Here is a 22,830-nt window from a genome sequence, read left to right as displayed (position 1 = left end):
CCCGCAGCGGGCACAGGTGCCACCACAGGCAGAGATGGCACCAGAGGCACAGGTGGCACCACGGGCACAGGTGCCACCAGAGGCACAGGTGCCACCAGAGGCACAGGTGCCACCCGGGGCACGGGTGCCACTGCGGGCACAGGTGACACCATCTTCGCGCTGTCCTCGGCGCCGGGGCGCTGCGGCGTGGCCGTGATCCGGGCCAGCGGGCCGGGCAGCGGGGCCGCCCTGCGCAGCCTCGCCGGGACCCCCGCGCCGCCCCCGCCCCGGGTCATGGCCCTGCGGCGCATCCGGGACCCCCGCACGGGAGAGAGCCTGGACAGGGGCACGGGGTTTGGGGTTGGGGACATGGGCTTGGGGGCATGGGTTTGAGGCAGGGATTGGGGGTTTGGGGACACGGGTTTGGGGACACGGATTGGGGTATGGGGGGCAGAAATTGGGGTTTGGGGCAGGGATTGGGGTTTGGGGGCTCAGTGCCCTGTGGGGGTCCTGGGACCTGGCGCAGCCCCCTGGGCATTCCTGGCCCCGTTTGGGGTTGGGGTCACCCTTACACTGATCCCCCGGAGCTGCTCCTGGGGGAGGGTCTCTCCTGGCGCTCCCCCCAGGCCGTTTTGGGGTGTCACGGTGTGGGGGGGGGCTGCCTGGTAGCTGGGGGTGCCCACCCAGCCCCGCGTGCCTGCAGGGCCCCACAGCTTCACCGGGGAGGACTGCGCCGAGCTGCACGTGCACGGGGGGCCCGCCGTGGTCAGCGGGGTGCTGCGGGCCCTGGGTGAGCCCCGACCCCCTCTGACCCTGTTCCGTTGTATCCTGATCCTATCCCATCCCTCCTGACCCTGTTCCATCCCTCCTGACCCTGTTCCATTGTATCCTGGCCCTATTCCCATCCCTGCTGATCCTATCCCATCCCTGCTGACTCTGTTCCATCCCACACTGCCCCTATTCCCATCCCATCCAACCTCTTGGGGTGCTGCGGGCCCTGGGTGAGCCCCGACCCCCTCTGACCCTGTTCCGTTGTATCCTGATCCTATCCCATCCCTCCTGACCCTGTTCCATCCCTCCTGACCCTATCCCCTCCCTCCTGACCCTGTTCCATCTCACACTGCCCCTATTCCATCCCTGCTGATCCTATTCCATCCCATCCTGACCCTATTCCATCCCATCCTGACCCTGTTCCATCCCTCCTGACCCTGTTCCATCCCACACTGCCCCTATTCCCATGCCATCCAACCTCTCGGGGTGCTGCTGGCCCTGGGTGAGCCCCGACCCCCTCCTGACCCTATTCCATCCCTCCTGACCCTATTCCATCCCTCCTGACCCTATTCCATCCCACACTGCCCCTATTCCCATCCCACACTGCCCCTATTCCCATCCCTCCTGCCCCTCGGGGTGCTGCGGGCCCTGGGTGAACCCTAATCCCATCCTAATCCTATTCCATTGTATCCTGACCCTATTCCATCCTTCCTGCCCCTATTCCTATCCCATCCTGATCCTTTTCCATCCCTCTTGCCCCTTTCCCAGCCCTCCTGATCCTTTCCCACCTCCCCTGTCCCTCTTCCCCCTTTATTTTGTGTCCTTCCCTCTGGGATGCTGTGGCTTCTGCCTGATCATCCCCTGTCCCATTTCCCCTTCCCCTTTTCCCCCTTCCCTTTGGGATCCTGGGGTTCAGCCTCATCCTCCCTGTCCCATTTCCCCCACCCCTTTTCCCCCATCCCTTTGGGATCCCAGGGATTCACCCTGCTCCTCCCCTGTCCCTTTTCCCCCATCCCTTTGGGATCCCGGGATTCACCCTGCTCCTCCCCTGTCCCTTTTCCCCCATCCCTTTGGGATCCCGGGATTCACCCTGCTCCTCCCCTGTCCCTTTTCCCCCACCCCATTTCCCCCACCCCATTTCCCCCTTCCCTTTGGGATCCCGGGATTCACCCTGCTCCTCCCCTCTCCCATTTCCCCCACCCCATTTCCCCACCCCTTTTCCCCCATCCCTTCGGGACCCCGGGGATTGCTCCTGCTCCCCCCGTTCCCCGGGACGCCCTCCATGCCGCTGTCCCCGCCGTGCCCGGTGCTCCCCAGGCCGTTTGCCGGGGCTGCGGCCGGCCGAGCCGGGCGAGTTCACGCGCCGGGCGTTTGCCCACGGCAAGCTGGACCTGACGGCGGCCGAGGGCCTGCGGGACCTGATCGGGGCCGAGACGGAGGCGCAGCGGCGCCAGGCGCTCCGGCAGCTCGAGGGGGACCTGGGCCGGCTCTACCAGCGCTGGAGCCACGCCCTCACCCAGGTGGGGCTCACCTGCGGGGCCAGCGAGCCCTCCCGGGTGGCTACTGAGCGCTCCCAAGTGGCCACCGAGCCCTCCCAGGTGGCCACCGAGCCCTCCAAGGTGGCTACTGAGTTCCATTGTATCCTGACCCTGTTCCATCCCTCCTGACCCTATCCCCTCCCTCCTGACCCTGTTCCATCTCACACTGCCCCTATTCCATCCCTGCTGATCCTATTCCATCCCATCCTGACCCTATTCCATCCCATCCTGACCCTGTTCCATCCCTCCTGACCCTGTTCCATCCCACACTGCCCCTATTCCCATGCCATCCAACCTCTCGGGGTGCTGCTGGCCCTGGGTGAGCCCCGACCCCCTCCTGACCCTATTCCATCCCTCCTGACCCTATTCCATCCCTCCTGACCCTATTCCATCCCACACTGCCCCTATTCCCATCCCACACTGCCCCTATTCCCATCCCTCCTGCCCCTCGGGGTGCTGCGGGCCCTGGGTGAACCCTAATCCCATCCTAATCCTATTCCATTGTATCCTGACCCTATTCCATCCTTCCTGCCCCTATTCCTATCCCATCCTGATCCTTTGACCCTATTCCATCCCACACTGCCCCTATTCCCATCCCTCCTGCCCCTCGGGGTGCTGCGGGCCCTGGGTGAACCCTAATCCCATCCTAATCCTATTCCATTGTATCCTGACCCTATTCCATCCTTCCTGCCCCTATTCCTATCCCATCCTGATCCTTTTCCATCCCTCTTGCCCCTTTCCCAGCCCTCCTGATCCTTTCCCTCCTCCCCTGTCCCTCTTCCCCCTTTATTTTGTGTCCTTCCCTCTGGGATGCTGTGGCTTCTGCCTGATCATCCCCTGTCCCATTTCCCCTTCCCCTTTTCCCCCTTCCCTTTGGGATCCTGGGGTTCAGCCTCATCCTCCCTGTCCCATTTCCCCCACCCCTTTTCCCCCATCCCTTTGGGATCCCAGGGATTCACCCTGCTCCTCCCCTGTCCCTTTTCCCCCATCCCTTTGGGATCCCGGGATTCACCCTGCTCCTCCCCTGTCCCTTTTCCCCCACCCCATTTCCCCCACCCCATTTCCCCCTTCCCTTTGGGATCCCGGGATTCACCCTGCTCCTCCCCTCTCCCATTTCCCCCACCCCATTTCCCCACCCCTTTTCCCCCATCCCTTCGGGACCCCGGGGATTGCTCCTGCTCCCCCCGTTCCCCGGGACGCCCTCCATGCCGCTGTCCCCGCCGTGCCCGGTGCTCCCCAGGCCGTTTGCCGGGGCTGCGGCCGGCCGAGCCGGGCGAGTTCACGCGCCGGGCGTTTGCCCACGGCAAGCTGGACCTGACGGCGGCCGAGGGCCTGCGGGACCTGATCGGGGCCGAGACGGAGGCGCAGCGGCGCCAGGCGCTCCGGCAGCTCGAGGGGGACCTGGGCCGGCTCTACCAGCGCTGGAGCCACGCCCTCACCCAGGTGGGGCTCACCTGCGGGGCCAGCGAGCCCTCCCGGGTGGCTACTGAGCGCTCCCAAGTGGCCACCGAGCCCTCCCAGGTGGCCACCGAGCCCTCCAAGGTGGCTACTGAGCGCTCCCAAGTGGCCACTGAGCCCTCCAAGGTGGCCACCAAGCCCTCCCAGGTGGCCACCGAGTGGCCACCGAGCCCTCCAAGGTGGCCATTGAGCCCTCCTGAGTGGCCACCAAGCCCTCCCAAGTGGCCACCAAGCCCTCCCAAGTGGCCACCGAGCCCTCCAAGGTGGCTGCTGAGCCCTCCTGGGTGGCCCCTGAGTCTTCCTGAGTGACCACCGAGCCCTGCAAGGTGGCCATTGAGCCCTCCCAGGTGGCTACTGATCCCTTCCAGGTGGCCACCAAGCCCTCCCAGGTGGCCACCGAGCCCTCCTGAGTGGTCGCCGAGCCCTCCAAGGTGGCTACTGAGCCCTCCCAGGTGGCTACTGAGCCCTCCCAGGTGGCCACCGAGCCCTCCCAGGTGGCTACTGAGCGCTCCCAAGTGGCCACTGAGCTCTCCAGGGTGGCTGCTGAGCCCTCCCAGGTGGCCACCGAACCCTCCTGAGTGGCCACTGAGCCCTCCCAGGTGGCCACCGAGCCCTCCCGGGTGGCCAGCAGGAGCTCGGGGGTGACTCCCACCCCCCTGGCAGGCGCTCGCCCACCTGGAGGCCTACATCGACTTCAGCGAGGATGACAACGTGGAGGAAGAGGTTCTGGCCCAAGGTGAGCCCCTGCTGTCCCCATGTCATGGCTGTGTCCCCACGGTGTCACTCTGGGAATGGGGACATCCAGGGGGGCTTGTCCCATCCAGCCACTCCTGGTCTTTGTTTGTCCCCTTGACTGGGACATGGGGCCTCTTCCTGGTGTTTTTATCCCAAATTTGGGGCTCAGGACACGGGGTCTGCTCCGGTGTTTTTCCTCAACCAGGGGCTTGGGCCCTGCTGTCCCCAGCCGGGCTGACCCCGCCGTGTGTCCCCAGCCGTGTCCCCATCCAGGCTGACCCTGCCGTGTGTCCCCAGCCGTGTCCCCGCTGTCCCCAGCTGGGCTGTCCCTGCTGTCCCCAGCCAAGCTGTCCCCGCTGTCCCCAGCTGGGCTATCCCCGCCGTGTCCCCGCTGTCCCCAGCCGGTCTGTCCCCGCTGTCCCCGCTGTCCCCATCCAGGCTGTCCTCGCTGTCCCCAGCCGGGCTGACCCCGCCGTGTCCCCGCTGTCCCCTGCCGGGCTGTCCCCGCCGTCCCCAGCCGGGCTGTCCCCAGCCGGGCTGACCCCGCTGTCCCCGCTGTCCCCAGCCGGGCTGACCCTGCCGTGTCCCCGCTGTCCCCAGCCGGGCTGTCCCCGCTGTCCCCAGCCGTGCTGACCCCGCCGTGTCCCCGCAGTGGCTGTCACCGTGCGGGCGCTGCTGCAGGAGCTCCGGGGCCACCTGCGGGACGGGCGCCGGGGGGAGCTGCTGCGGGGGGGGGTCCGGGCCGTCATCGCCGGCCCCCCCAACGTGGGCAAGAGCAGCCTGCTCAACCTGCTCTGTGAGTGGGGCACGGGGGCACACGGCAGCCATTCCTGCTGTCCCCAGGCCGTCGTGTCACCTGGGGTGGGGACCAGCCGTGGAGGGGTGGGGACAATTCTCAGAATTCCAGAGGGAGCCGTTCCTGCTGTCCCCAGGCCATCATGTCACCCATGGGTATGGAGAGGTTGGGATAATTCTCAGAATTCCAGAGGGAGCCATTCCTGATGTCCCCAGGTCACCCAGGATGGGGACTGCACGTGGAGGGGTTGGGATAATCCCCAAACCCCCCAGGACCATTCCCGCTGTCCCCAAGTCACCCATGGGCATGGAGGGGGTGGGATAATCCCCAAACCCCCCAGGACCATTCCTGCTGTCCCCAGGCCATCGTGTCACCCACAGGCATGGAGGGGCTGGGATCAATCCCCAAACCCCCCAGGACCATTCCCGCTGTCCCCAGGTCACCCACAGGCATGGAGGGGTTGGGATAATCCCCAAATCCCCCAGGACCATTCCTGCTGTCCCCAAGTCGCCCATGGGCATGGAGGGGTTGGGATAATCCCCAAACCCCCCAGGACCATTCCTGCTGTCCCCAGGCCATCGTGTCACCCACAGGCATGGAGGGGCTGGGATCAATCCCCAAACCCCCCAGGACCATTCCTGCTTTCCCCAGGCCATCGTGTCACCCACAGGCATGGAGGGGCTGGGATCAATCCCCAAACCCCCCAGGACCATTCCCGCTGTCCCCAGGTCGGCGCCCGGCCGCCATCGTGTCCCCCACGGCGGGCACCACGCGGGACGTGCTGGAGGTGGCCCTGGACATCGGGGGGTACCCGCTGGTGCTCAGTGACACCGCGGGGCTGCGCCAGGCCACCGACCCCGTGGAGCGCGAGGGCGTGGCCCGGGCACGGGCCCGGTGAGCTCTGGGGGGTTTTTTGGGCGTTTGGGGGGGTTTGGGGTGTCAGTCCGGACGGTGGCATCGCCCTGTGTGTCCCCAGGTTGTGCCAGGCTGACCTGGTGCTGGCAGTGCTGGATGCCACCTCGGTGTCACACACGCCGGTGGCTCTGGGGGCGGCGCTGGCGGCGCTGGAGCCGCCCCCGGGCACCCCCTGCGTGCTGGTGCTCAACAAGGCTGACCTGCTGGGGGGACACGGGGGGTCCCCGAGTGCCAGCGGAGCCCAGGGACCCCCTGCCACCCTGCTGTCCTGCGGGGGGTCCCCGAGTGCCAGCGGAGCCCAGGGACCCCCTGCCACCCTGCTGTCCTGCGGGGGGTCCCCGAGTGCCAGCGGAGCCCAGGGACCCCCTGCCACCCTGCTGTCCTGCAAGACGGGCGAGGGGCTGGAGGCGCTGCTGGAGCTGCTGGCACAACAGCTGGCACAGCTGTGAGTCCGGGGAATCCCAAACCCTCATCCTGGTTTGTGGGGCTGGCTGATCCCCCTTTTCCATGGCTGATCAGCGGAGCCCAGGGACCCCCTGCCACCGCGCTGGAGCCGCCCCCGGGCACCCCCTGCGTGCTGGTGCTCAACAAGGCTGACCTGCTGGGGGGACACGGGGGGTCCCCGAGTGCCAGCGGAGCCCAGGGACCCCCTGCCACCCTGCTGTCCTGCGGGGGGTCCCCGAGTGCCAGCGGAGCCCAGGGACCCCCTGCCACCCTGCTGTCCTGCAAGACGGGCGAGGGGCTGGAGGCGCTGCTGGAGCTGCTGGCACAACAGCTGGCACAGCTGTGAGTCCGGGGAATCCCAAACCCTCATCCTGGTTTGTGGGGCTGGCTGATCCCCCTTTTCCATGGCTGATCCCCCTTTCTGTGGCTGATCCCTTTCCCTTCCCGATCCCCTTTTCCATTCCCGGTCCCCTTTTCTGTTCCCAATCCCTGTTTCCCATTCCCGATCCCCTTTTCCATGCCTGATCCCCTTTCCCATGCCCAATCCCCTTTTCTGTGCCTGATCCCTTCCCATTCCCATTCCCATTCCCGTTCCCGTTCCCATTCCCATCCCTTTCCCATTCCCATCCCTTCCTCTTCCCATTCCCATTCCCATTCCCATTCCCGTTCCCGTTCCCATTCCCATCCCGATCCCATTCCCATCCCTTCCTCTTCCCATTCCCATCCCCATATCCCATTTCCATCCCATTCCCATTCCCACTCCATTCCCGTTCCCACCCCATTCCTGTTCCCATTCCCATCCCTTCCCATTCCCATTCCCTTTCCCACCCCATTCCCATTCCCATCCCTTCCCATTCCCTATTCCCATTCCCTTTCCCATTCCCATTCCCTTTCCCATTCCCATTCCTGTTCCCATTCCCATCCTATATCCCATCCCTTCCCATTCCCTTTCCCATTCCCATTCCCATCCATTCCCATCCATTCCCGTTCCCATTCCCATCCCATTCCCATCCCATTCCCATTCCCATTCCCATTCCCATTCCCATTCCCATTCCCGTTCCATTCCCAGGTGCGGGGATCCCCTCCTGGGCTCTCCTCCCGTTCCCGTTCCCATTCCCATCCCTTTCCCATTCCCATCCCTTCCTCTTCCCATTCCCATTCCCATTCCCATTCCCTTTCCCATTCCCGTTCCCATTCCCATTCCCATATCCCATTTCCATCCCATTCCCATTCCCACTCCATTCCCGTTCCCACCCCATTCCTGTTCCCATTCCCATCCCTTCCCATTCCCATTCCCTTTCCCACCCCATTCCCATTCCCATCCCTTCCCATTCCCTATTCCCATTCCCTTTCCCATTCCCATTCCCTTTCCCATTCCCATTCCTGTTCCCATTCCCATCCTATATCCCATCCCTTCCCATTCCCTTTCCCATTCCCATTCCCATCCATTCCCATCCATTCCCGTTCCCATTCCCATCCCATTCCCATTCCCATTCCCATTCCCATTCCCGTTCCCATTCCCATTCCATTCCCATTCCCAGGTGCGGGGATCCCCTCCTGGGCTCTCCCAGCCTGACCCAGAGCAGGCACAGCCGCCACCTCGGGGCGTGCGCAGCGGCCCTGGAGCGCTTTGGGGACGTTGGGGACAGCGGGGACCTGGCGGTGGCAGCCGAGCAGCTGCGGGTGGCACGGCGGGAGCTGGGCAGGATCACCGGGCACGTGGGCGCCGAGGACATCCTGGATATCATTTTTAGGGATTTTTGTGTGGGGAAGTGACACTCCCTGGGGCGTGGTGTCACCGGGATTAAACCGTGGTGCCTTTGGTGGCTTTGGTGTTGTCCCCTCGCTGGTGGCCGTGTCTGGGAGTGTGTCCCAAGCCCCAAATGTGGGAAAAAAACCCTGGAAAAAGTCCCAATTCCTGGCCAGGGGGACAAACCAGGAGCTGGAGGGGAAAAGCCACCCCGGGTGTCCCCGTTTGGGGTGTCCCCATCCCCAGTGTGACATGGGGCACATCCCTGTGCCCCCTGACCCCAAGGATCCAGCCTGAGGGGTTTGGGACCCCCGGGATCCATCCCAATCCACGGAATTCCCCCAGACCGTGGCAGATGTGGGCTCTTGCTGGTGCTCTGCCACCCCAAAAGTGGTGGCATCTCCTGGGGACACCCCCATGCCACCCCCCTGTGCCACCCCTGGGCGGGAGCTCGGGAAGCACCTGGTGCTCCGAGATTATCCATGGAGGAATTCCAGGAAATCCTCTGACAGTGCCTGAGGCCCCCCCGGACCTTCAGGGGACAGTGAGACTTTGTCACTTTTGTCACTTTTGTCACCACGGTCCCACCCTGGGGCTGGGCGGGGAGGGGGGGGTGGAGGTGGCATTGCCATCCTCGGAGGGGTGGCAGGAGGTGGCAGTGCCCTTCTCCCGGCACGGACACGGCTTGGGGGACACTTGGGATGGGGAAAGGGACAAGGGACACTCCGGGAGGCCTCGGTGGCGCCTGGCGTGCGGGCAGGGGCGGCGGGGCAGGAAAAGGATTTTCCACAGGAAACGCAGCCGTAAATCCCGGGAATAAATCCTGGGAATAAATCCCTGCCCCGCTTCGGGGGGGCCGGGGGACAAGGACATCCCTGTGCCTCGTCCTCTGGGGACAAGGACATCCCTGTCCCTCAGGCATTTCCCACCCCTCTGTGCAGAGCTGAGATGGAATTCCCGCTCCCAAAATTCCTGATTTTTCGGTGGATTTCCATCCACATGAGTGGGGAGTTGTCCCCAGATTCGGGACCGGGGGACAAGGACAGTGCTGTCCCTCATCCTCTGGGGACAAGGACATCCCTGTCCCTCGGGCGTGTCCCACCCCTCTGTGCAGAATTCCTGCTCCCAAAATTCCCATGGATTTTCCCATGAATTTCCATCCACACGAGTGGGGAGTTGTCCCCAGATTCGGGACCGGGGGACAAGGACAGTGCTGTCCCTCATCCTCTGGGGACAAGGACATCCCTGTCTCTCAGGCGTGTCCCACCCCTCTGTGCGGAATTCCTGCCCCCAAAATTCCTGATTTTTCCATGGATTTCCACCCACACGAGCAGCGAGTTGTCCCCAAATTCGGGGCCGGCTGTTGTCCCGCTCCAGCCGAGAGGCGGGGATACACCTGAGGGGACACGTGGGGCGGGGTTGGGGACACGGGGACAAAGGGATGGAGGGAGGGTGGCCCTGGGGCGGGGGTTGCCATCCGTGCTGCGGGAAGCACCTCCTGGGCGGCTCTCCTGGTTTTCCATGGGGTTTTCCAGCGTTATCCGCTGTGGGAAAATGGGATCAGGGCGGGGGCACCTCCGGGAGCCCTGGGGAGGGTGGCCCGGTGTCACCTCTGTCCCCTCACCTGGCGTTCTTCAGGGTGGCCGTGTACTGCTCCATCAGCTGCAGCATCTGCTGGAGCTCCGCCGGGTTCTGCATTCCTGCTGGGATTGGGGTGGGATCCGTGGGATGGGATCCATGGGATTGGGGTGGGATCCATGGGATGGGATCCATGGGTTGGGATCCATGGGATTGGGGTGGGATCCATGGGATGTGATCCATGGGATTGGGGTGGGATCCATGGGATGGGATCCATGGGATTGGGGTGGGATTGATGGAACTGGGATGGGATCCTTGGGATCCATGGGTTGGGATCCATGGGATGGGATCCATGGGATTGGGGTGGGATTGATGGAACTGGGGTGGGATCCATGGGATGGGATCCATGGGTTTGGGATGGGATCCATGGGATGGGATCCAGGGGATTGGGGTGGGATCCATGGGATGGGATCCATGGGATGTGATCCATGGAATTGGGATGGGATTGATGGGATGGGATCCATGGGATTGGGGTGGGATCCATGGGATGGGATCCTGGGATGGGAACCATGGGATTGGATCCATGGGATTGGGGTGGGATCCCTGGGATGGGATCCATGGGATTGGGTGGGATCCATGGGATGGGATCCATAGGATGGGGGTGGGATCCCTGGGATGGGATCCATGGGATTGGGTGGAATTTGGATTGGCAGGATTGGGATGGGATCCATGGGTCAGGATCCACAGGATGGGATTGATGGGATGGAATGGGATCCATGGGATGGGATGGGACTGATGGGATGGGCACCCAGGGGACACGGTGACCCCCCGGCGTGTCCCCAGTCCCCCCGGGGGCTCACCCATGGTGCCCAGGGTGGCCGGGTTCTTCAGGAGCTCCATGTAGGTGCCCGTGCCAGGGAAGGAGCCCGAGCGGGCGGCGCTGCCCGGCACCCGCGAGCCCGGCAGGTCCAGGTGGGACATCTGGGGGGACAGCGGGGGCACCGCTCGGGGGTGGCACCGCTCAGGGGTGGCACCGCCCCCAGCAGGAAATTCCCACATAAACAAAATCCAGGTGTCAGGAAGGAAAACCCCCGTGCAGAGGTGCCCGTGGCCATGTCCCCGTGGGAGTCCCCATGGCCCCATGTCCCCATGGGAGTCCTCATGTCCCCATGTCCCCAATACCCCATGTCCCCAGTGCCCCAATGTCCTGTGTCCCAGTGTCCCCATGTCCCCAATTCCCTGTGTCCCATGTCTCTGTATCACCATGTCCCTGTGTTCCCAGTGCCCCATGTCCCTGTGTCCCCATGTCCTGTGTCCCTAGTGCCCCATGTCCCATTTCCCCATGTCCCCAGTCTCCCATGTCCCCAGTTTCCTAGGTCCCCATGTCCCGGCCCCAGTACCCCATGTCCCCATGTCCCATGTTTCTGTATCACCATGTCCCCAGTGCCCCATGTACCCATGTCCCTGTGTCCCCAGTGCCCCATGTCCCTGTGTCCCCGTGTCCCCAGTACCCCATGTCCCTATGTCCCATGTTCCTGTGTCCCCATGTCCCCAGTCTCCCATGTCCCCCAATCTCCTATGTCCCCAGGTCCCGGCCCCCAGTACCCCATGTCCCATGTTTCTGTATCACCATGTCCCCAGTGCCCCATGTCCCCATGTCCCCATGTCCCTGTGTCCCCAGTGCCCCATGTCCCCATGTCCCTGTGTCCCCAGTACCCCATGTCCCATGTTCTCATATCACCATGTCCCCAGTGCCCCATGTCCCCATGTCTTGTGTTCCCGTATCACCATGTCCCCAGTGCCCCATGTCCCATGTCCCCATGTCCCCGTGCCCCATATCCCCACCTTGGTTCCCATGCAGACCCCGAGCTGCTGCCTCAGCGACTCCGCCATCGCCACCGCCTCCTTCCTCTTCTCCTCCAGCTCCTTCCCCACTTTCTCCTTCTCCGCCTGCATCCTCTTCCTCTCCTCCTCGCCATCTTTCTCGCGCTTCTCCAGGCCCTGGATCCTCTTGTGCAGCTCCTGCGTGTCCCGGGAGCAGTTGTGGCGGCACTGCTGCACGCTCAGCTCGCAGCTGCTCCTCCACACGAAGTGCGCGTCGCGCTCCTGCTGCCGCCGCAGCAGCCCCTCCACGCGGTCCCGGATCTGCCCCAGCTCCTTCTCGGCTTCTTTGCACTGGTATTGCTTGGCCAGCTCCGAAATCCTCAGGATTTTCTCGCTCACGTCGCTCTGCAGGGAGCTGCAGCGGTGTTTCTGCACCTCCAGCTCCATCCTGCTCAGGTCGCCCTCGGTCCTGGCGCTCTGCAGGTCCTGCTGGCACCTGTCCCTCTCGCGGGTGGCTTTGGCCAGCTCGGCCTGGCTCTGCCGCCCGCTGTCCTCCAGGCTTTTCTTGGATGAGCTGGCCTGGTCCAGCTGCCGCTGCAGCTGCAGCTTCTCGGCTTGGGGCGAGTTGAGGGAAAGGGTTTGGGTCTGGGGGATTTGGAACGGGGGTTTGGGTCTCCCCAGGTGCCACCCTGTGGCTTGGGGTGAGCGGTGCAGGTCACACCGGAGGTGCCCAGGAGGGTGGGGAGGGAGAGTTGGGGGTCCCCAAGGGGTGGGGAGGGGGTGCTGGGGGTCCCCAGGGGTTTTTGGGGCTGGGGGTGTCTCTTACCGTTGCAGGTGGTGTTGATAAGGGTGGTGATCACCTGGCACTCGGTCAGCCTCACCTGCCGGAACAGGAGCTCCCGCAGCTGCGCAGGAGGAAGAGGAGGAGGAGGAGGAGGAGAGGGGTCAGAACACCCCAAAAACACCCCCGGCACCTTCCCGGTCCCCAGAGATAACAGAGAGAGCCCAGAGGATGAGGAGGAGGAGGAGGAGGAGGAGGAGGAGGAGGGGGAGGGGAGCGGGCAGAGGATCCCAAAAACACCTCGAGAACGAGACACCAGGGCTTGGAGAGGAGGAGGAGGAGGAGAAGGAGAAGGAGAAGGAGAAGGAGAAGGAGAAGGAGAAGGAGAATCCCAAAAGGACCCCCCGGCTTCTCCTCGTGGGCTCTGGGAGAGGTCCGGGGCAATGGGAGGAAGAGGAGGAGGAGAGGGGTCAGAACACCCCAAAAACACCCCCAGTATCATCCCGGTCCCCACAGGCAGCAGAGAGAGCCCGGGGGATGAGGAGGAGGAGGAGGAGGAGGAAGAGGAGAGGGATCAGAACATCCCAAAAGGATTCCTGGGCACCACTTCAGGGGCTCTGGGAGAGCTCCAGGGGCTGGGAAGAGGAGGAGGAGGAGGAGAAGAAGAAGAAGAAGAAGAGGAGAGGGGTCAGAACATCCCGAAAGGATCCCCTGGCACCACTTCAGGGGCTCTGGGAGAGCTCCCGGGAGGAAGAGGAGGAAGAGGAGGAGGAGGAGGAGAGGGGTCAGAACATCCCGAAAGGATTCCTGGGCACCACTTCAGGGGCTCTGGGAGAGCTCCAGGGAGGAAGAAAAGGAAAAGGAAGAGAACCCCAAGATTGGAACCCCCTTGACCAAAACCCCCCGGCACTTCCTGGGGTCCCCTCGCCGCCACCACCCGGAGGGACGAGCAGGCGACACCAGCGTCACCCGCGGGCGGTGCCACCCTCCCCCGGGAGTGGCCAGCTCTGCCCGCAGCCCGGGGCTCACCTGCGGGATGCTGCTGGAAGTCTGGCTGCTGTTACACTTCTCCAGCTCCCTCTGCACCTTCAGCGCCATCCCCTGCAGCTTGTCCTTGTCCTTCAGGGTGGCGTTGAGCGCGCGGCTCAGGTTGGCGTTGGTGGCGCTCAGGGTGACAATCTTGCGGTAGTGGCTCTGCACCTGCTCCTCCAGCAGCCTCAGGTGGGTGTCGGTGCCCGCCTGGGCGTTCCCGTACACCATGAACAGCACGAGCCCCAGGATGATCAGGAACTGGATCAGCGAGGTGAAAAGGAAAATGTACTTGAGGTAAAAACCGCAATCGCGCTTCGGCATCGCCTCCTTGTGCTCCAGCCCGAACTTGGCCATGGCGAAGCTGCTCTTCTCCATCCTCGCCGCTGCTCTGGCCGCCCCACCCCGCCGGGACCGCGCTTTTCAGGGGGGCCGCGCTGGGGCGGGGCTGCTCCCGACGCCGTGTTTATATCCCAGGATTTAATATTTCCTCCTGCCGGGCTCCTTCCTGCCGTGCCGGATGCTCCCGGGGACCCGCCGGGTTATCGGGGCACAGCTTCTGCTGGGATTGTTGTTCCTGAAGTGTGGAAGGCGAAAAAAATAAATGGGGTTTCGTTCCCTCCGTCCCATTTCGGTGCCCGGCGCGCCCCTGGAATTGTCTGGAAGTGTCTGCCCCGAAATTCCCACTCCCGGGGTGAGAATTCCAAGGAATTAAATCCCGCTGGGTGATCAGGGCGTTGGGATTGTTCCTGAAGTGTGGAAGGGGGAAAAAAAAGGGATTTTATTCCCTCCATCCCGTTTCAGTGCCCGGCACATCCCTGGAAGTGTCTAGAATTGTCTCCTGCCCCAAAATTCCCACTCCCGGCGTGAGAATTCCAAGGAATTCAATCCCACTGGGTTGTCAGGGCACGGCTTCTGCTAGGATTGTTGTTCCTGAAGTGTGGAAGGAAAAAAAAAAAAGAAAAAAAAAAAAAGGGATTTCATTCCCTCCATCCCATTTCGGTGCCCCTGGAAGTGTCTGCCCTGAAATTCCCACCCTCGGTGTGAGAATTCCAAGGAATTCAATCCCGCTGGGTGATCAGGGCACTGGGATTGTTGTTCCTGGAGAGGAGGGGGAAAAAAATGGGATTTTGTTCTCTCCATCCAATTTTAGTGCCCCTGGAATTGTCTGGAATTGTCTCCTGCCCCGAAATTCCCACTCCCGGCATGGGAATTCCAGGGAATTCGATCCCGCCGGGTGATCAGGGCTCAGCTTCTGCTGGGATTGTTGTTCCTGGAGTGGAGAGGGGGGAAAAAAAGTTGGATTCCATTCCCTGCAATCCATTCCGGTGCCCAGCGCATCCCTGGAATTGCCTCGCGCCCCGAAATCGTGGGATTCGATTCCCGCCGTCCCCATTTCGGTGCCCGGCGTCCCTGGAATTGTGTGGAATGGTTTGGAATTGTTCGGAATTGTTCGGAATTGTTTGGAATTGTATGGAATGGTTCGGAATTGTTTGGAATTGCCTGGAATTGCCTCCCGCCCCCAAACTCCCACCCCCGGCACGGGAATTGCCGCGCTGATCCCGCCGGGAGTGCAGGGTGGGTCCCCGGGGGGTGCCGGGGGGACCCCGAGGGTGGCACGGGGGTGGCAGGCGGGGACGGGGACAGCTCGGGTGGCACCGAGCGAGGCGGGGCAGGGACGGGGACAGGGACCGGAGCAGCTCTGCCGTGCCTTCCCAGCATCCTTGGGTCCGCTTTGAAGCGGGTTTCCAGGAAAGTTGGATTTTCCTGCGGCCGCATCCTGTGCAAAGGGCAGCGACGCATCCGGGCCCCCCCACCCCGAGCCCCCCGAGCCGCCGGGAGGGGACAGAGGTGACATCCCGGTGACATCCCGGTGTCCCCTGGGGCTCTCCCAGCGGCTCCCTGGGATCGGGGGGATCCCAAACCCGGGTGGGATTCGCCCTGCGAGGGTTCGGGATGGGGAGGGGAACTGGGAATGGCGCTCCCGAACTGGGAACAGAATTTCTCAACTGGGAACGGCGCTCCCGAACTGGGAGCAGTGTTCCCACGGTGTGGGGATGGGTTGATTAGGGCGGAGGGTTAATTGGGGGTGTTAATTTGGGAATGGGACAGAGTGGGGGGCGGGGATCTGTGGGGTCCCGGGAGGCTGCGAGGAGCCCTCGGGATGGGATCCGGGGTGGGGCATCCCAAAGGTAACACCGGCGGACGGGGGCAGGGGCGGCAGTGTCCCCTCGGGGGTGGCAGTGTCCCCTTCGGGGGGTGGCGGTGTCCCCTCGGGGGTGGCAGTGTCCCCCCGGGGGGTGTCAGAGATGGCAGTGCTCCCCCCGGGGGGGAGGCAGTGTCCCCTCAGGGGTGGCAGTGTCCCCTCCGGGGGGTGGCGGTGTGCCCTGGGGGGGGTTGTCAGGGGTGGCAGTGCCCCCCCGGGGGGGTGGCGGTGTCCCCGCGGGTGACTCACTGTTATTTGCAGCTCAGGAAAAGGAAGCGGCGGTAGCTGAGAATGGCTCCGGCAGCGACACCGGCCGGGCCATCGCAGACACTTCCCGGTCCCCGAGGGACGCGGAGCAGCCAGGGCAGGAAACAGCCACCGGCCAGGGGTCAGCGCCCGGGGGGCCCCGCGGCCCGGCCCCCCCGAACCCTCCCGAACCATCCCGAACCCCCCGGAATCCCCTCGAACCCCCCGGGCACCCTGCGGGGCTGGGGGATGGCGACATCCCCGTGGGATGGGGACAGGGGGACAGTGGCCGCAGCAGGGCCTGGACACCCCCAGACACCCGGTTTGAGGTGGCACTGAGGGACAAAGGGGCGGTGTCCCCCCCTTCAGCCATGCCACCCCAAACTCCACCCTTTTCCCTGCGCTGAGTCCCCTCCATGTCACCAAGGTGTCCCCAAGGCCGCCCCGACCCCCAGGGACCCGCAGGGAGCAGGATCGGGGTGGGGACACGGTGACAACCCCGGCTCTGCCATTCCCGCCTGGGCGGAGCCACCGTGGCAGCGACGTCGCCGTGCGGGGACAGACACCGGGGGTGGCCCCACGACAGGGGGGTGGCTCTGTGTCCCCCAGTCCCCCCTCGGGGTGTTTTGGGGTCCCTGGCAGAGCCGTTGGGATCCGGGATGGGAGAAACCCCTGGAGTTTGGGGAGGGGACAGTTGGGGTCAGAGGGACAGGGGACAGCGGGCTGGTGGCACAGGGAGATGTCCCGGCGAGCAGCGCAGCTTTTATTGCCCAGTGTCCCCAAAGTCCCCCAAATTCCCGCTGTTCCGGGGTTCTGGAGCGCTGTGGTTGTGGCCGAAATCCCGGAGGGGATTCCAGGGAAATCCGTGCCCGGGATGAGCCGAAACTGCCCCAAAAAACTGGAGAAGGGACCCCTGTGTCCCCTGTCCGGCCGGGACACAGGACGGGGACACGGGGTGGCAGCACAAAGGTGTCAGGGCGTGGTGGGATAGGGATCGGGATTGGGATTGGGACTGGGATTGGGATTGCGATTGGGACTGGGACACAGCAGGATTGGGATGAGGACCAGAATCGGGATCGGGATTGGGATCAGGATAGGAATTGGGATAGGATCTGGGATCAGGACATGGGATGGGACCGGGACCCAATGGGGCCAGGAATCACAGTGGGATCAGGGATCAATGGGATCAATGGGATCAATGGGGTCTGTGATCAATGGGATCAGGGATCATGGTGGGATCAGGGATCAATGGGATCGGGGATCAATGGGATCGGGGATCAGTGGGATCAGGGATCACGGTGGGATCAGGGATCTATGGGATTGGGGATCAATGGGATCGGGGATCAATGGGATTAGGGATCAATGGATTGGGGATCAATGGATTTGGGATCAATGGGATCAGGACCATCTCCCACCCCCACGGCTCCCGCTCTGCACTGGCTGTTCCGGAGCCGGGCCAGCCCCGCAGGTGACAGCGCTGGGGACACCGCGACACCGGGGCTGTGGCGCTCGCTGGGGGGGCCGGGGGGGCTGCGGGGCCTCAGCCCTTCCTGCAAGGGGCGGGGACGGGGACAACGGCAGTGACACCGCCGCTCCTTGCTGCGCCTCCTCCCGGGGCTGTCCCCCCTTCCCGGGGCTGTCCCCTCCTCCCGAGCTGTCCCCCCTTTCCCGGGGTTGTCCCCCCTTCCCGGGGTTGTCCCCCCTTCCCGGGGCTGTTCCCTCCTCCCCGGGCTGTCCCCTCTTCCCGGGCTGTCCCTTCTTGCGGGATTTCCCAGTTCGTGGGTTGTGACACCTTCCTAGGGTGTCCCTTTCCGGATTGTCCCCCTCCCCGGGCTGTCCCCTCGCTCTCTCCCCCCTCCCCGGGCTGTCCCCTCGCTCTGTCCCCCCTCTCAGAGCTGTCCCCTCCCTCTGTCCCCCATCTCAGAGCTGTCCCCTTGCTCTGTCCCCCCTCCCCGCGCTGTCCCCCCGCAGTACCGGTGACCCTGGGGACACCTGCGCCCGCCGCCTCTGTCGCGGCCCCGCCGCCGCAGCGCCTCCAGCTCGGCCGCGTAGTCCCGGCTGTGGGGACAGCGCAGCCACGTGGGGGGGTGGCCCTGAGCCGGGGGGGGACACGGGGGGTCCCCAAGGGGAGGAGGGACAGGACAGGGGGTCCCCAAGGGGGGACAGGGACAGGGAAGGGGAGGAGGGGACTGGGGGGACACACGGGGGTCCCCATGAGGAGGGAGGGACAGGACAGGATGTCACAAGGGTGGGGGGTGGCTGCTCTGGGGGTGGGCCACCCTGAGGAGGGTGACAAGGACCTGACAGGGGGAATGTCCCCGAGGGACAGGGGGATGTCCCTAGGGACAGAGAGATGTCACCGAGGGACAGGGGGTGTCACTGAGGGACAGGGGGATGTCACCAAGGGACAAGGGGATGTCACCAAGGGACAGGGGATGTCACCAAGGGACAGGGGGATGTCACCAAGGGACAGGGGATGTTACTGAGGGACAGGGGGTGTCACTGAGGGACAGGGGGATGTCCCCGAGGGACAGGGGGTGTCCTCGGGCACCAGGGCCCTTACAGGGAGGTGTCCCCGAGGGACAGAGAGACGTCACCGAAGAACAGGGGGATGTCCCCGAGGGACAGAGGGTGTCCCCGGGGACAGAGGGTGTCCCAGGGCACAGAGCCCTTACAGGCTGTCCTGCAGCTCCCGCTGTCGCCCCTCGCAGCGCTCCCGGCGCTCCCGCAGCTCCCGCTGCTGCTCCAGCGCCTCCTGCAGCCGCCGCCGCAGCCCCCGCGCCTGCTCCGCGCCCCGCGCCACCTCCTCTGGGGACAGCGGCGACACCGGCTGGTCACGCCAGGACGGAGCGCAGCCCCCCCCGGGCCGGGCTCCTGGCGCGGGGACAGAGCTCACCTTGCAGCGCCGCTTTGTCACCGGCCAGCTCGGCCCGCTCGCGCCGCAGCGCCACCAGCTCGTCCCCCAGCGCGGTGACATTGGCCTCCAGCCTGGCCTGGGGACAGGGGACACGTGGGGACAGCGGTGGGCAGTGTCCATCCCCCGCTCCCGCTCCTTCATCTGCCGCCAGAGCCCTCCTGCTCCTCTGTCTCACTGTCCCCCCACGTCCCCAAGCTGTCCCCACACTCCTGGTGGCCTTGGGTCCCCCTCACATCCTCCTCCCAAGGTGGGGACACGGATCTGGGGACAATCCCCCTCCCCTAGAGGGATGGCTCGTCCTGAGGGTGGAGAGCACAGGAGAGCCCCAGGTCACCCATGTCCCCAAGTGTCCCCAAGCTCCTGGTGGCCTTGGGTGCCTGTCCCCCTCCCCTCCCGTTCCTCAAAGCGCTGGGGACGTGGCTTTGGGGACAATCCCTCCTCTCGGAGGTGACACTCATCCTGGGGGAGATGTGACCTGTCCCAGCGGGCCGAGGTCACCCCGCGGGTGTCACCGCTGGTGCCAGGGAGGCGACAGGGGGACAGGAGCTCTCCAAGAGGCTGCCCAGCCCTGCCCGGTTCCCGGCGCCAGCCCCGGGAAACGGGGACATTTTCCAGCCTCTCCGGGCCATTGTTCAGCCGGATGAGCCCGAGAGGGGCGGCGGGACCCGGCTCTTCCTCCGGGCCCTTCCCCGGCTGCAACCGCAGCTAAAAATACCCGGGAAGGACGAACCGGGAGCTGCGGCCCCGCCGCTGCCTCGGGACCCGGTAATTACCGGGATGGAGCCGGGAACGGCGGCCCCGCCGGGAGCGGGATGGAGCGGGGAGCAGCCGGGGCTCCTTTTTGGGGTGCCCCCTGCAGGGATGGGGCGCTCTGCCCCACCAGGAGTAGCCAGGTGTTGTTTTTGGGGTGTCCCCTGCAGGGATGGGATGTCTCTGTCCCCCTGGACGGAGCGGGGAGCAGCCGGTGTTCGGGGTTGGGGTGTTCCCTGCCGCTCTGCCTCCCCTCCCCGGAGCAGCCGGGGCTCGTTTTTGGGGTGTCCCCTGCAGGGATGTGATGGCTTTGGCCCCCTAGAATGGAGCCAAGAGCATCCCGGGCTCATTTTGGGGGTGTCCCCTGCGGCTCTGCCCCCCCCCCGGGAGCATCCCGGGCTCGATTTTGGGGTGTCCCCTGCAGGGAGGTGGCGGCTGTCCCCCCCAGGTGGCTGTGCCCGTGTCCCCGCTCACCATCCCGGCTGGAACGGGGAATTCCCGCAGGGACGGAGCAGCCCCCGGGCTTGGCTGCTGGCCAGGGAGGGAGGGACAGGGGACAATGCTGAGGGGACAGGGAGTGCTGTCCCCGTCCTCTCTGCCACCCCAAAGTGACCAAGCATCTTCTTGTTCCCATTTCTCCACCAGTGGGGACAGGGGACTCTGCTGAGGGGACAGGAGGTGTTGTCCCCATCCTGTTTGCCACCCCAAAGTGACCAAGCACCTCCTTGTCCCCATCCCTCCCTCCATCTATGGGGACAAGGGACAGGTGTGAGGGGCTGCTGAGGGGACAGAGGCTGTTGTCCCCATCCCTTTTTCCACCCTAAAATGACCAAACACCTCCTTGTCCCCATCTCCCGGCTACCTATAGGGACAAGAGATTTGTTCCCATCCCTCGGGCCACCTACGGGGACAAGAGATTTGTTCCCATCCCTCGGGCCACCTACGGGGACAAGAGATTTGTCTCCATCCCTCGGGCCACCTACGGGGACAAGAGATTTGTCCACATCCCCCGGGCCACCTACGGGGACAAGAGATTTGTCCCCATCCCTCGGGCCACCTACAGGGACAAGAGATTTGTCCCCATCCCTCTGGCCACCTATGGGGACAAGTCCACATCCCTCCGGCCACCTACGGGGACAAGAGATTTGTCCCCATCCCCCGGCCCACCTGTGGGGACAAGAGATTTGTCCCCATCCCTCGGGCCACTTATGGGGACAAGAGATTTGTCCTCACAGGTGAGATTTGTCCCCATCCCTCGGGCCACCTACCGCGCGCTGCCGGCAGGACGCGAGGCTGGCATTGTCCCTGCCGCTGTCCCCTCGCGCCCGTGCCAGCTCCCGGCGCAGCGTGTCCCCGTCGCTCCGCAGCCGCTCCCGGTCCCGTTCCAGCTCGGCCAGGCGGGTCCCGAGCTCGGCCAGGCGGGTCCCGAGCTCCCGGCTCTCGTTGGCCGCCCGCTCCCGGCAGCCCCGCAGCTGCCCCAGCGCCTCGGAGCGCCACAGCGACACCGCCACCGCCACTGTCACCGCCGCCACCAGCACCAGCAGCGCCGCGCACAGCGCCAGCACCTTCAGCGTGGCCTTGGGCACCGCGGGGTCCATGCCGGAGGGGACAGAGGGGACAGCAGGGGACAAACGGGGACACAAGGGACAGCAGGGGACAGGCGGGGACAGGCGGGGGCAGAGGGGACAGCGGGGGACAGGCGGGGACACAAGGGACAGCAGGAGACAGGAATGGACAGGAGGGGACCGAAGGGGACCGAAGGGGACTGAAGGGGACAGGAGGGGACAGAAGGGACAGAGGGGACAGCAGGGCACAGGCGGGGACAGCAGGGGACCGGAGGGGACAGGCGGGGACAGAGGGGGCAGCAGGGGACAGGAATGGACAGGAGGGGACCGAAGGGGACAGGAGGGGACCGAAGGGGACAGGAGGGGACAGGAGGGGACAGGAGGGGACAAGAGAGGACAGTCGGGGACAGTCGGGGACAGGCGGACCCGCTCCGGCAGTGGCCGTGCCGGGATGTGGCGGTGGCGCTGCTGGTGACACCGTAATTGTCGCGCGTGGGCAGAGGTTTGTGGCGGGTCACGGCCCAGAATAGTTTTTGTTTGTGCTGGACAGGGGACAGCTCTGCCCCAGCTGCGGGGACAAGCCGGGGTGGCCTCGGTGACCGCTGAGGTTCCCGTGTGTCCCCAGCCCGGAGCTCGGTGTCCCCAGCAGCGAGAGCGGGGCGGGTCTGGCCGAGTTTTATTGGAAATGGGGTAAAAAATCAGGAATTGTGGAATGGCTGCAGCGCAGGGCAGAGCTGGGCTGTCCCAAACCCCCCAAATCTCCTGTGTGTCCTTTTTCGGGTTTATTTCACCCACAAAGAGGCACCCGGGCCATCCGGAACTCTCTGTTTTTATTGTCTCCTATTGTCCTAAATCCCAGCTGTCCAAATTTGTATTCCTCTAATTTTATTCCTATTTTTAGAACAATTTTTTTTTACTATTCAACTTTTAAAAATTTAAAAGCGAGGGATTGGAGTTTTTCACAAGGCTGTCCCCGCTGGCCTGGCCCTGGGGGCCGTCCCCTCTCTCAGGGTTGTCCCCCCTATTCCCACCCCATTTTCCCTAAATCCCCCCATTTCCACCCCGTTTTCCCCTAAATCCTTAAATTCCCACCTCATTTCCCCCTAAATCCTCCCATTTCCCCCCAAATCCCCCATTCCCACTCTATTTCCCCTAAATCCTCAAATTCCCACCCTAAATCCCCCCATTCCCACCCCATTTCCTATTTCCCCCCCAAATCCTATCTTTTCCCCCTTTTTCCACCCCAAATCCCTCCTTTTTTCCCCAATTTCTCCCCATTTCACCTTTTTCCTCCCCAAAACCGCTCCCACATTCCCTCTGAAGCCCCCAGTCCCACAAAAGGGGGGAAAATCTGGGGAAAAAGTAAATAAGAAAGGAAAAACGGGGACAGATGAGGGAAAAATGGGGGAATTTGGGAGGGAAATTTGGGGGAAAAATTAAGAATAAGAATGAAAGAAAATAAAAAAGGAAAAATGGGGACAAATGAGGGGAAAATGGGGAGAAAAAAAAAAAGAGGATTTGGGGAGGAAAGAGAGGAATTGGAAGGAA

General features: G+C 64.1%; 3 protein-coding genes across 12 annotated transcripts in view; 1 reads left to right on the top strand and 2 right to left on the bottom strand.

Moving 5' to 3' along the window:
* Positions 1 to 8,464, top strand: part of GTPBP3 (GTP binding protein 3, mitochondrial) — a 10,413-nt gene extending 1,949 nt beyond the window's left edge. The window contains exons 3-11 of one of the 8 annotated variants that reach the window (XM_041471079.1): positions 683 to 769; positions 2,068 to 2,270; positions 4,410 to 4,482; positions 5,134 to 5,277; positions 6,006 to 6,171; positions 6,254 to 6,374; positions 6,773 to 6,978; positions 7,706 to 7,727; positions 8,200 to 8,464. In XM_041471079.1, the coding sequence (XP_041327013.1) occupies positions 683 to 769; positions 2,068 to 2,270; positions 4,410 to 4,482; positions 5,134 to 5,277; positions 6,006 to 6,171; positions 6,254 to 6,374; positions 6,773 to 6,978; positions 7,706 to 7,727; positions 8,200 to 8,412 (1,235 nt within the window). In that variant the 3' untranslated portion in view covers positions 8,413 to 8,464. Of the gene's footprint in view, positions 1 to 682; positions 770 to 2,067; positions 2,271 to 4,409; positions 4,483 to 5,133; positions 5,278 to 5,928; positions 6,172 to 6,253; positions 6,638 to 6,772; positions 6,979 to 7,705; positions 7,728 to 8,177 lie in introns of all 8 variants that reach the window. The other 7 variants (XM_041471083.1, XM_041471080.1, XM_041471078.1 and 4 more) reach the window with 7 other exon arrangements.
* A 1,266-nt stretch (positions 8,465 to 9,730) lies between these two features.
* LOC121355559 (plasmalemma vesicle associated protein) lies at positions 9,731 to 14,392 on the bottom strand. Of its 2 annotated transcripts, none has more exons than XM_041471067.1 (6): positions 13,599 to 14,392; positions 12,615 to 12,693; positions 11,810 to 12,402; positions 10,825 to 10,945; positions 10,011 to 10,086; positions 9,731 to 9,930 (listed from the first exon to the last, which is right to left on the bottom strand). In XM_041471067.1, exons 1-6 carry the CDS (start codon positions 13,974 to 13,976, stop codon positions 9,924 to 9,926), a joined length of 1,254 nt encoding a protein of 417 aa, XP_041327001.1. In that variant the 5' UTR covers positions 13,977 to 14,392; the 3' UTR covers positions 9,731 to 9,923. The 2 variants fall into 2 exon arrangements, with proteins under 2 accessions (XP_041327001.1, XP_041327000.1); XM_041471066.1 differs by having other exon boundaries at positions 10,011 to 10,089; positions 13,599 to 14,075.
* Positions 14,393 to 17,396: 3,004 nt separating this feature from the next.
* Positions 17,397 to 21,321, bottom strand: LOC121355560 (protein Hook homolog 2-like). Of its 2 annotated transcripts, none has more exons than XM_041471068.1 (5): positions 20,986 to 21,321; positions 18,947 to 19,043; positions 18,726 to 18,858; positions 18,025 to 18,108; positions 17,397 to 17,600 (listed from the first exon to the last, which is right to left on the bottom strand). In XM_041471068.1, exons 1-5 carry the CDS (start codon positions 21,313 to 21,315, stop codon positions 17,591 to 17,593), a joined length of 654 nt encoding a protein of 217 aa, XP_041327002.1. In that variant the 5' UTR covers positions 21,316 to 21,321; the 3' UTR covers positions 17,397 to 17,590. The 2 variants fall into 2 exon arrangements, with proteins under 2 accessions (XP_041327002.1, XP_041327003.1); XM_041471069.1 differs by having other exon boundaries at positions 18,043 to 18,108.
* Between the last annotated feature and the right edge of the window lie 1,509 nt (positions 21,322 to 22,830).

Source organism: Pyrgilauda ruficollis, unplaced genomic scaffold (assembly GCF_017590135.1).
Source record: "Pyrgilauda ruficollis isolate IOZ18807 unplaced genomic scaffold, ASM1759013v1 scaffold255, whole genome shotgun sequence".
NCBI lineage: Eukaryota > Metazoa > Chordata > Aves > Passeriformes > Passeridae > Pyrgilauda > Pyrgilauda ruficollis.
The sequence above is the reverse complement of the archived record's forward strand: the minus strand, read 5'-3'. Positions and strand labels throughout refer to the sequence as shown.

Coding starts and splice junctions, on each gene's coding strand:
- LOC121355559 (XM_041471066.1), bottom strand. CDS start 13,976: ATGGAGAAGAGCAGCTTCGCCATGGCCAAGTTCGGGCTGGAGCACAAG. Junction 12,694..13,598: donor CTTCCAGCAGCATCCCGCAG/GTGAGCCCCGGG, acceptor CCTCCTGCGCAG/CTGCGGGAGCTCCTGTTCCG. Junction 12,403..12,614: donor TATCAACACCACCTGCAACG/GTAAGAGACACC, acceptor ACTCGCCCCAAG/CCGAGAAGCTGCAGCTGCAG.
- LOC121355560 (XM_041471068.1), bottom strand. CDS start 21,315: ATGGACCCCGCGGTGCCCAAGGCCACGCTGAAGGTGCTGGCGCTGTGC. Junction 18,859..18,946: donor TGACAAAGCGGCGCTGCAAG/GTGAGCTCTGTC, acceptor CGCTGTCCCCAG/AGGAGGTGGCGCGGGGCGCG. Junction 18,109..18,725: donor CGGGAGCTGCAGGACAGCCT/GTAAGGGCTCTG, acceptor CTGTCCCCACAG/CCGGGACTACGCGGCCGAGC.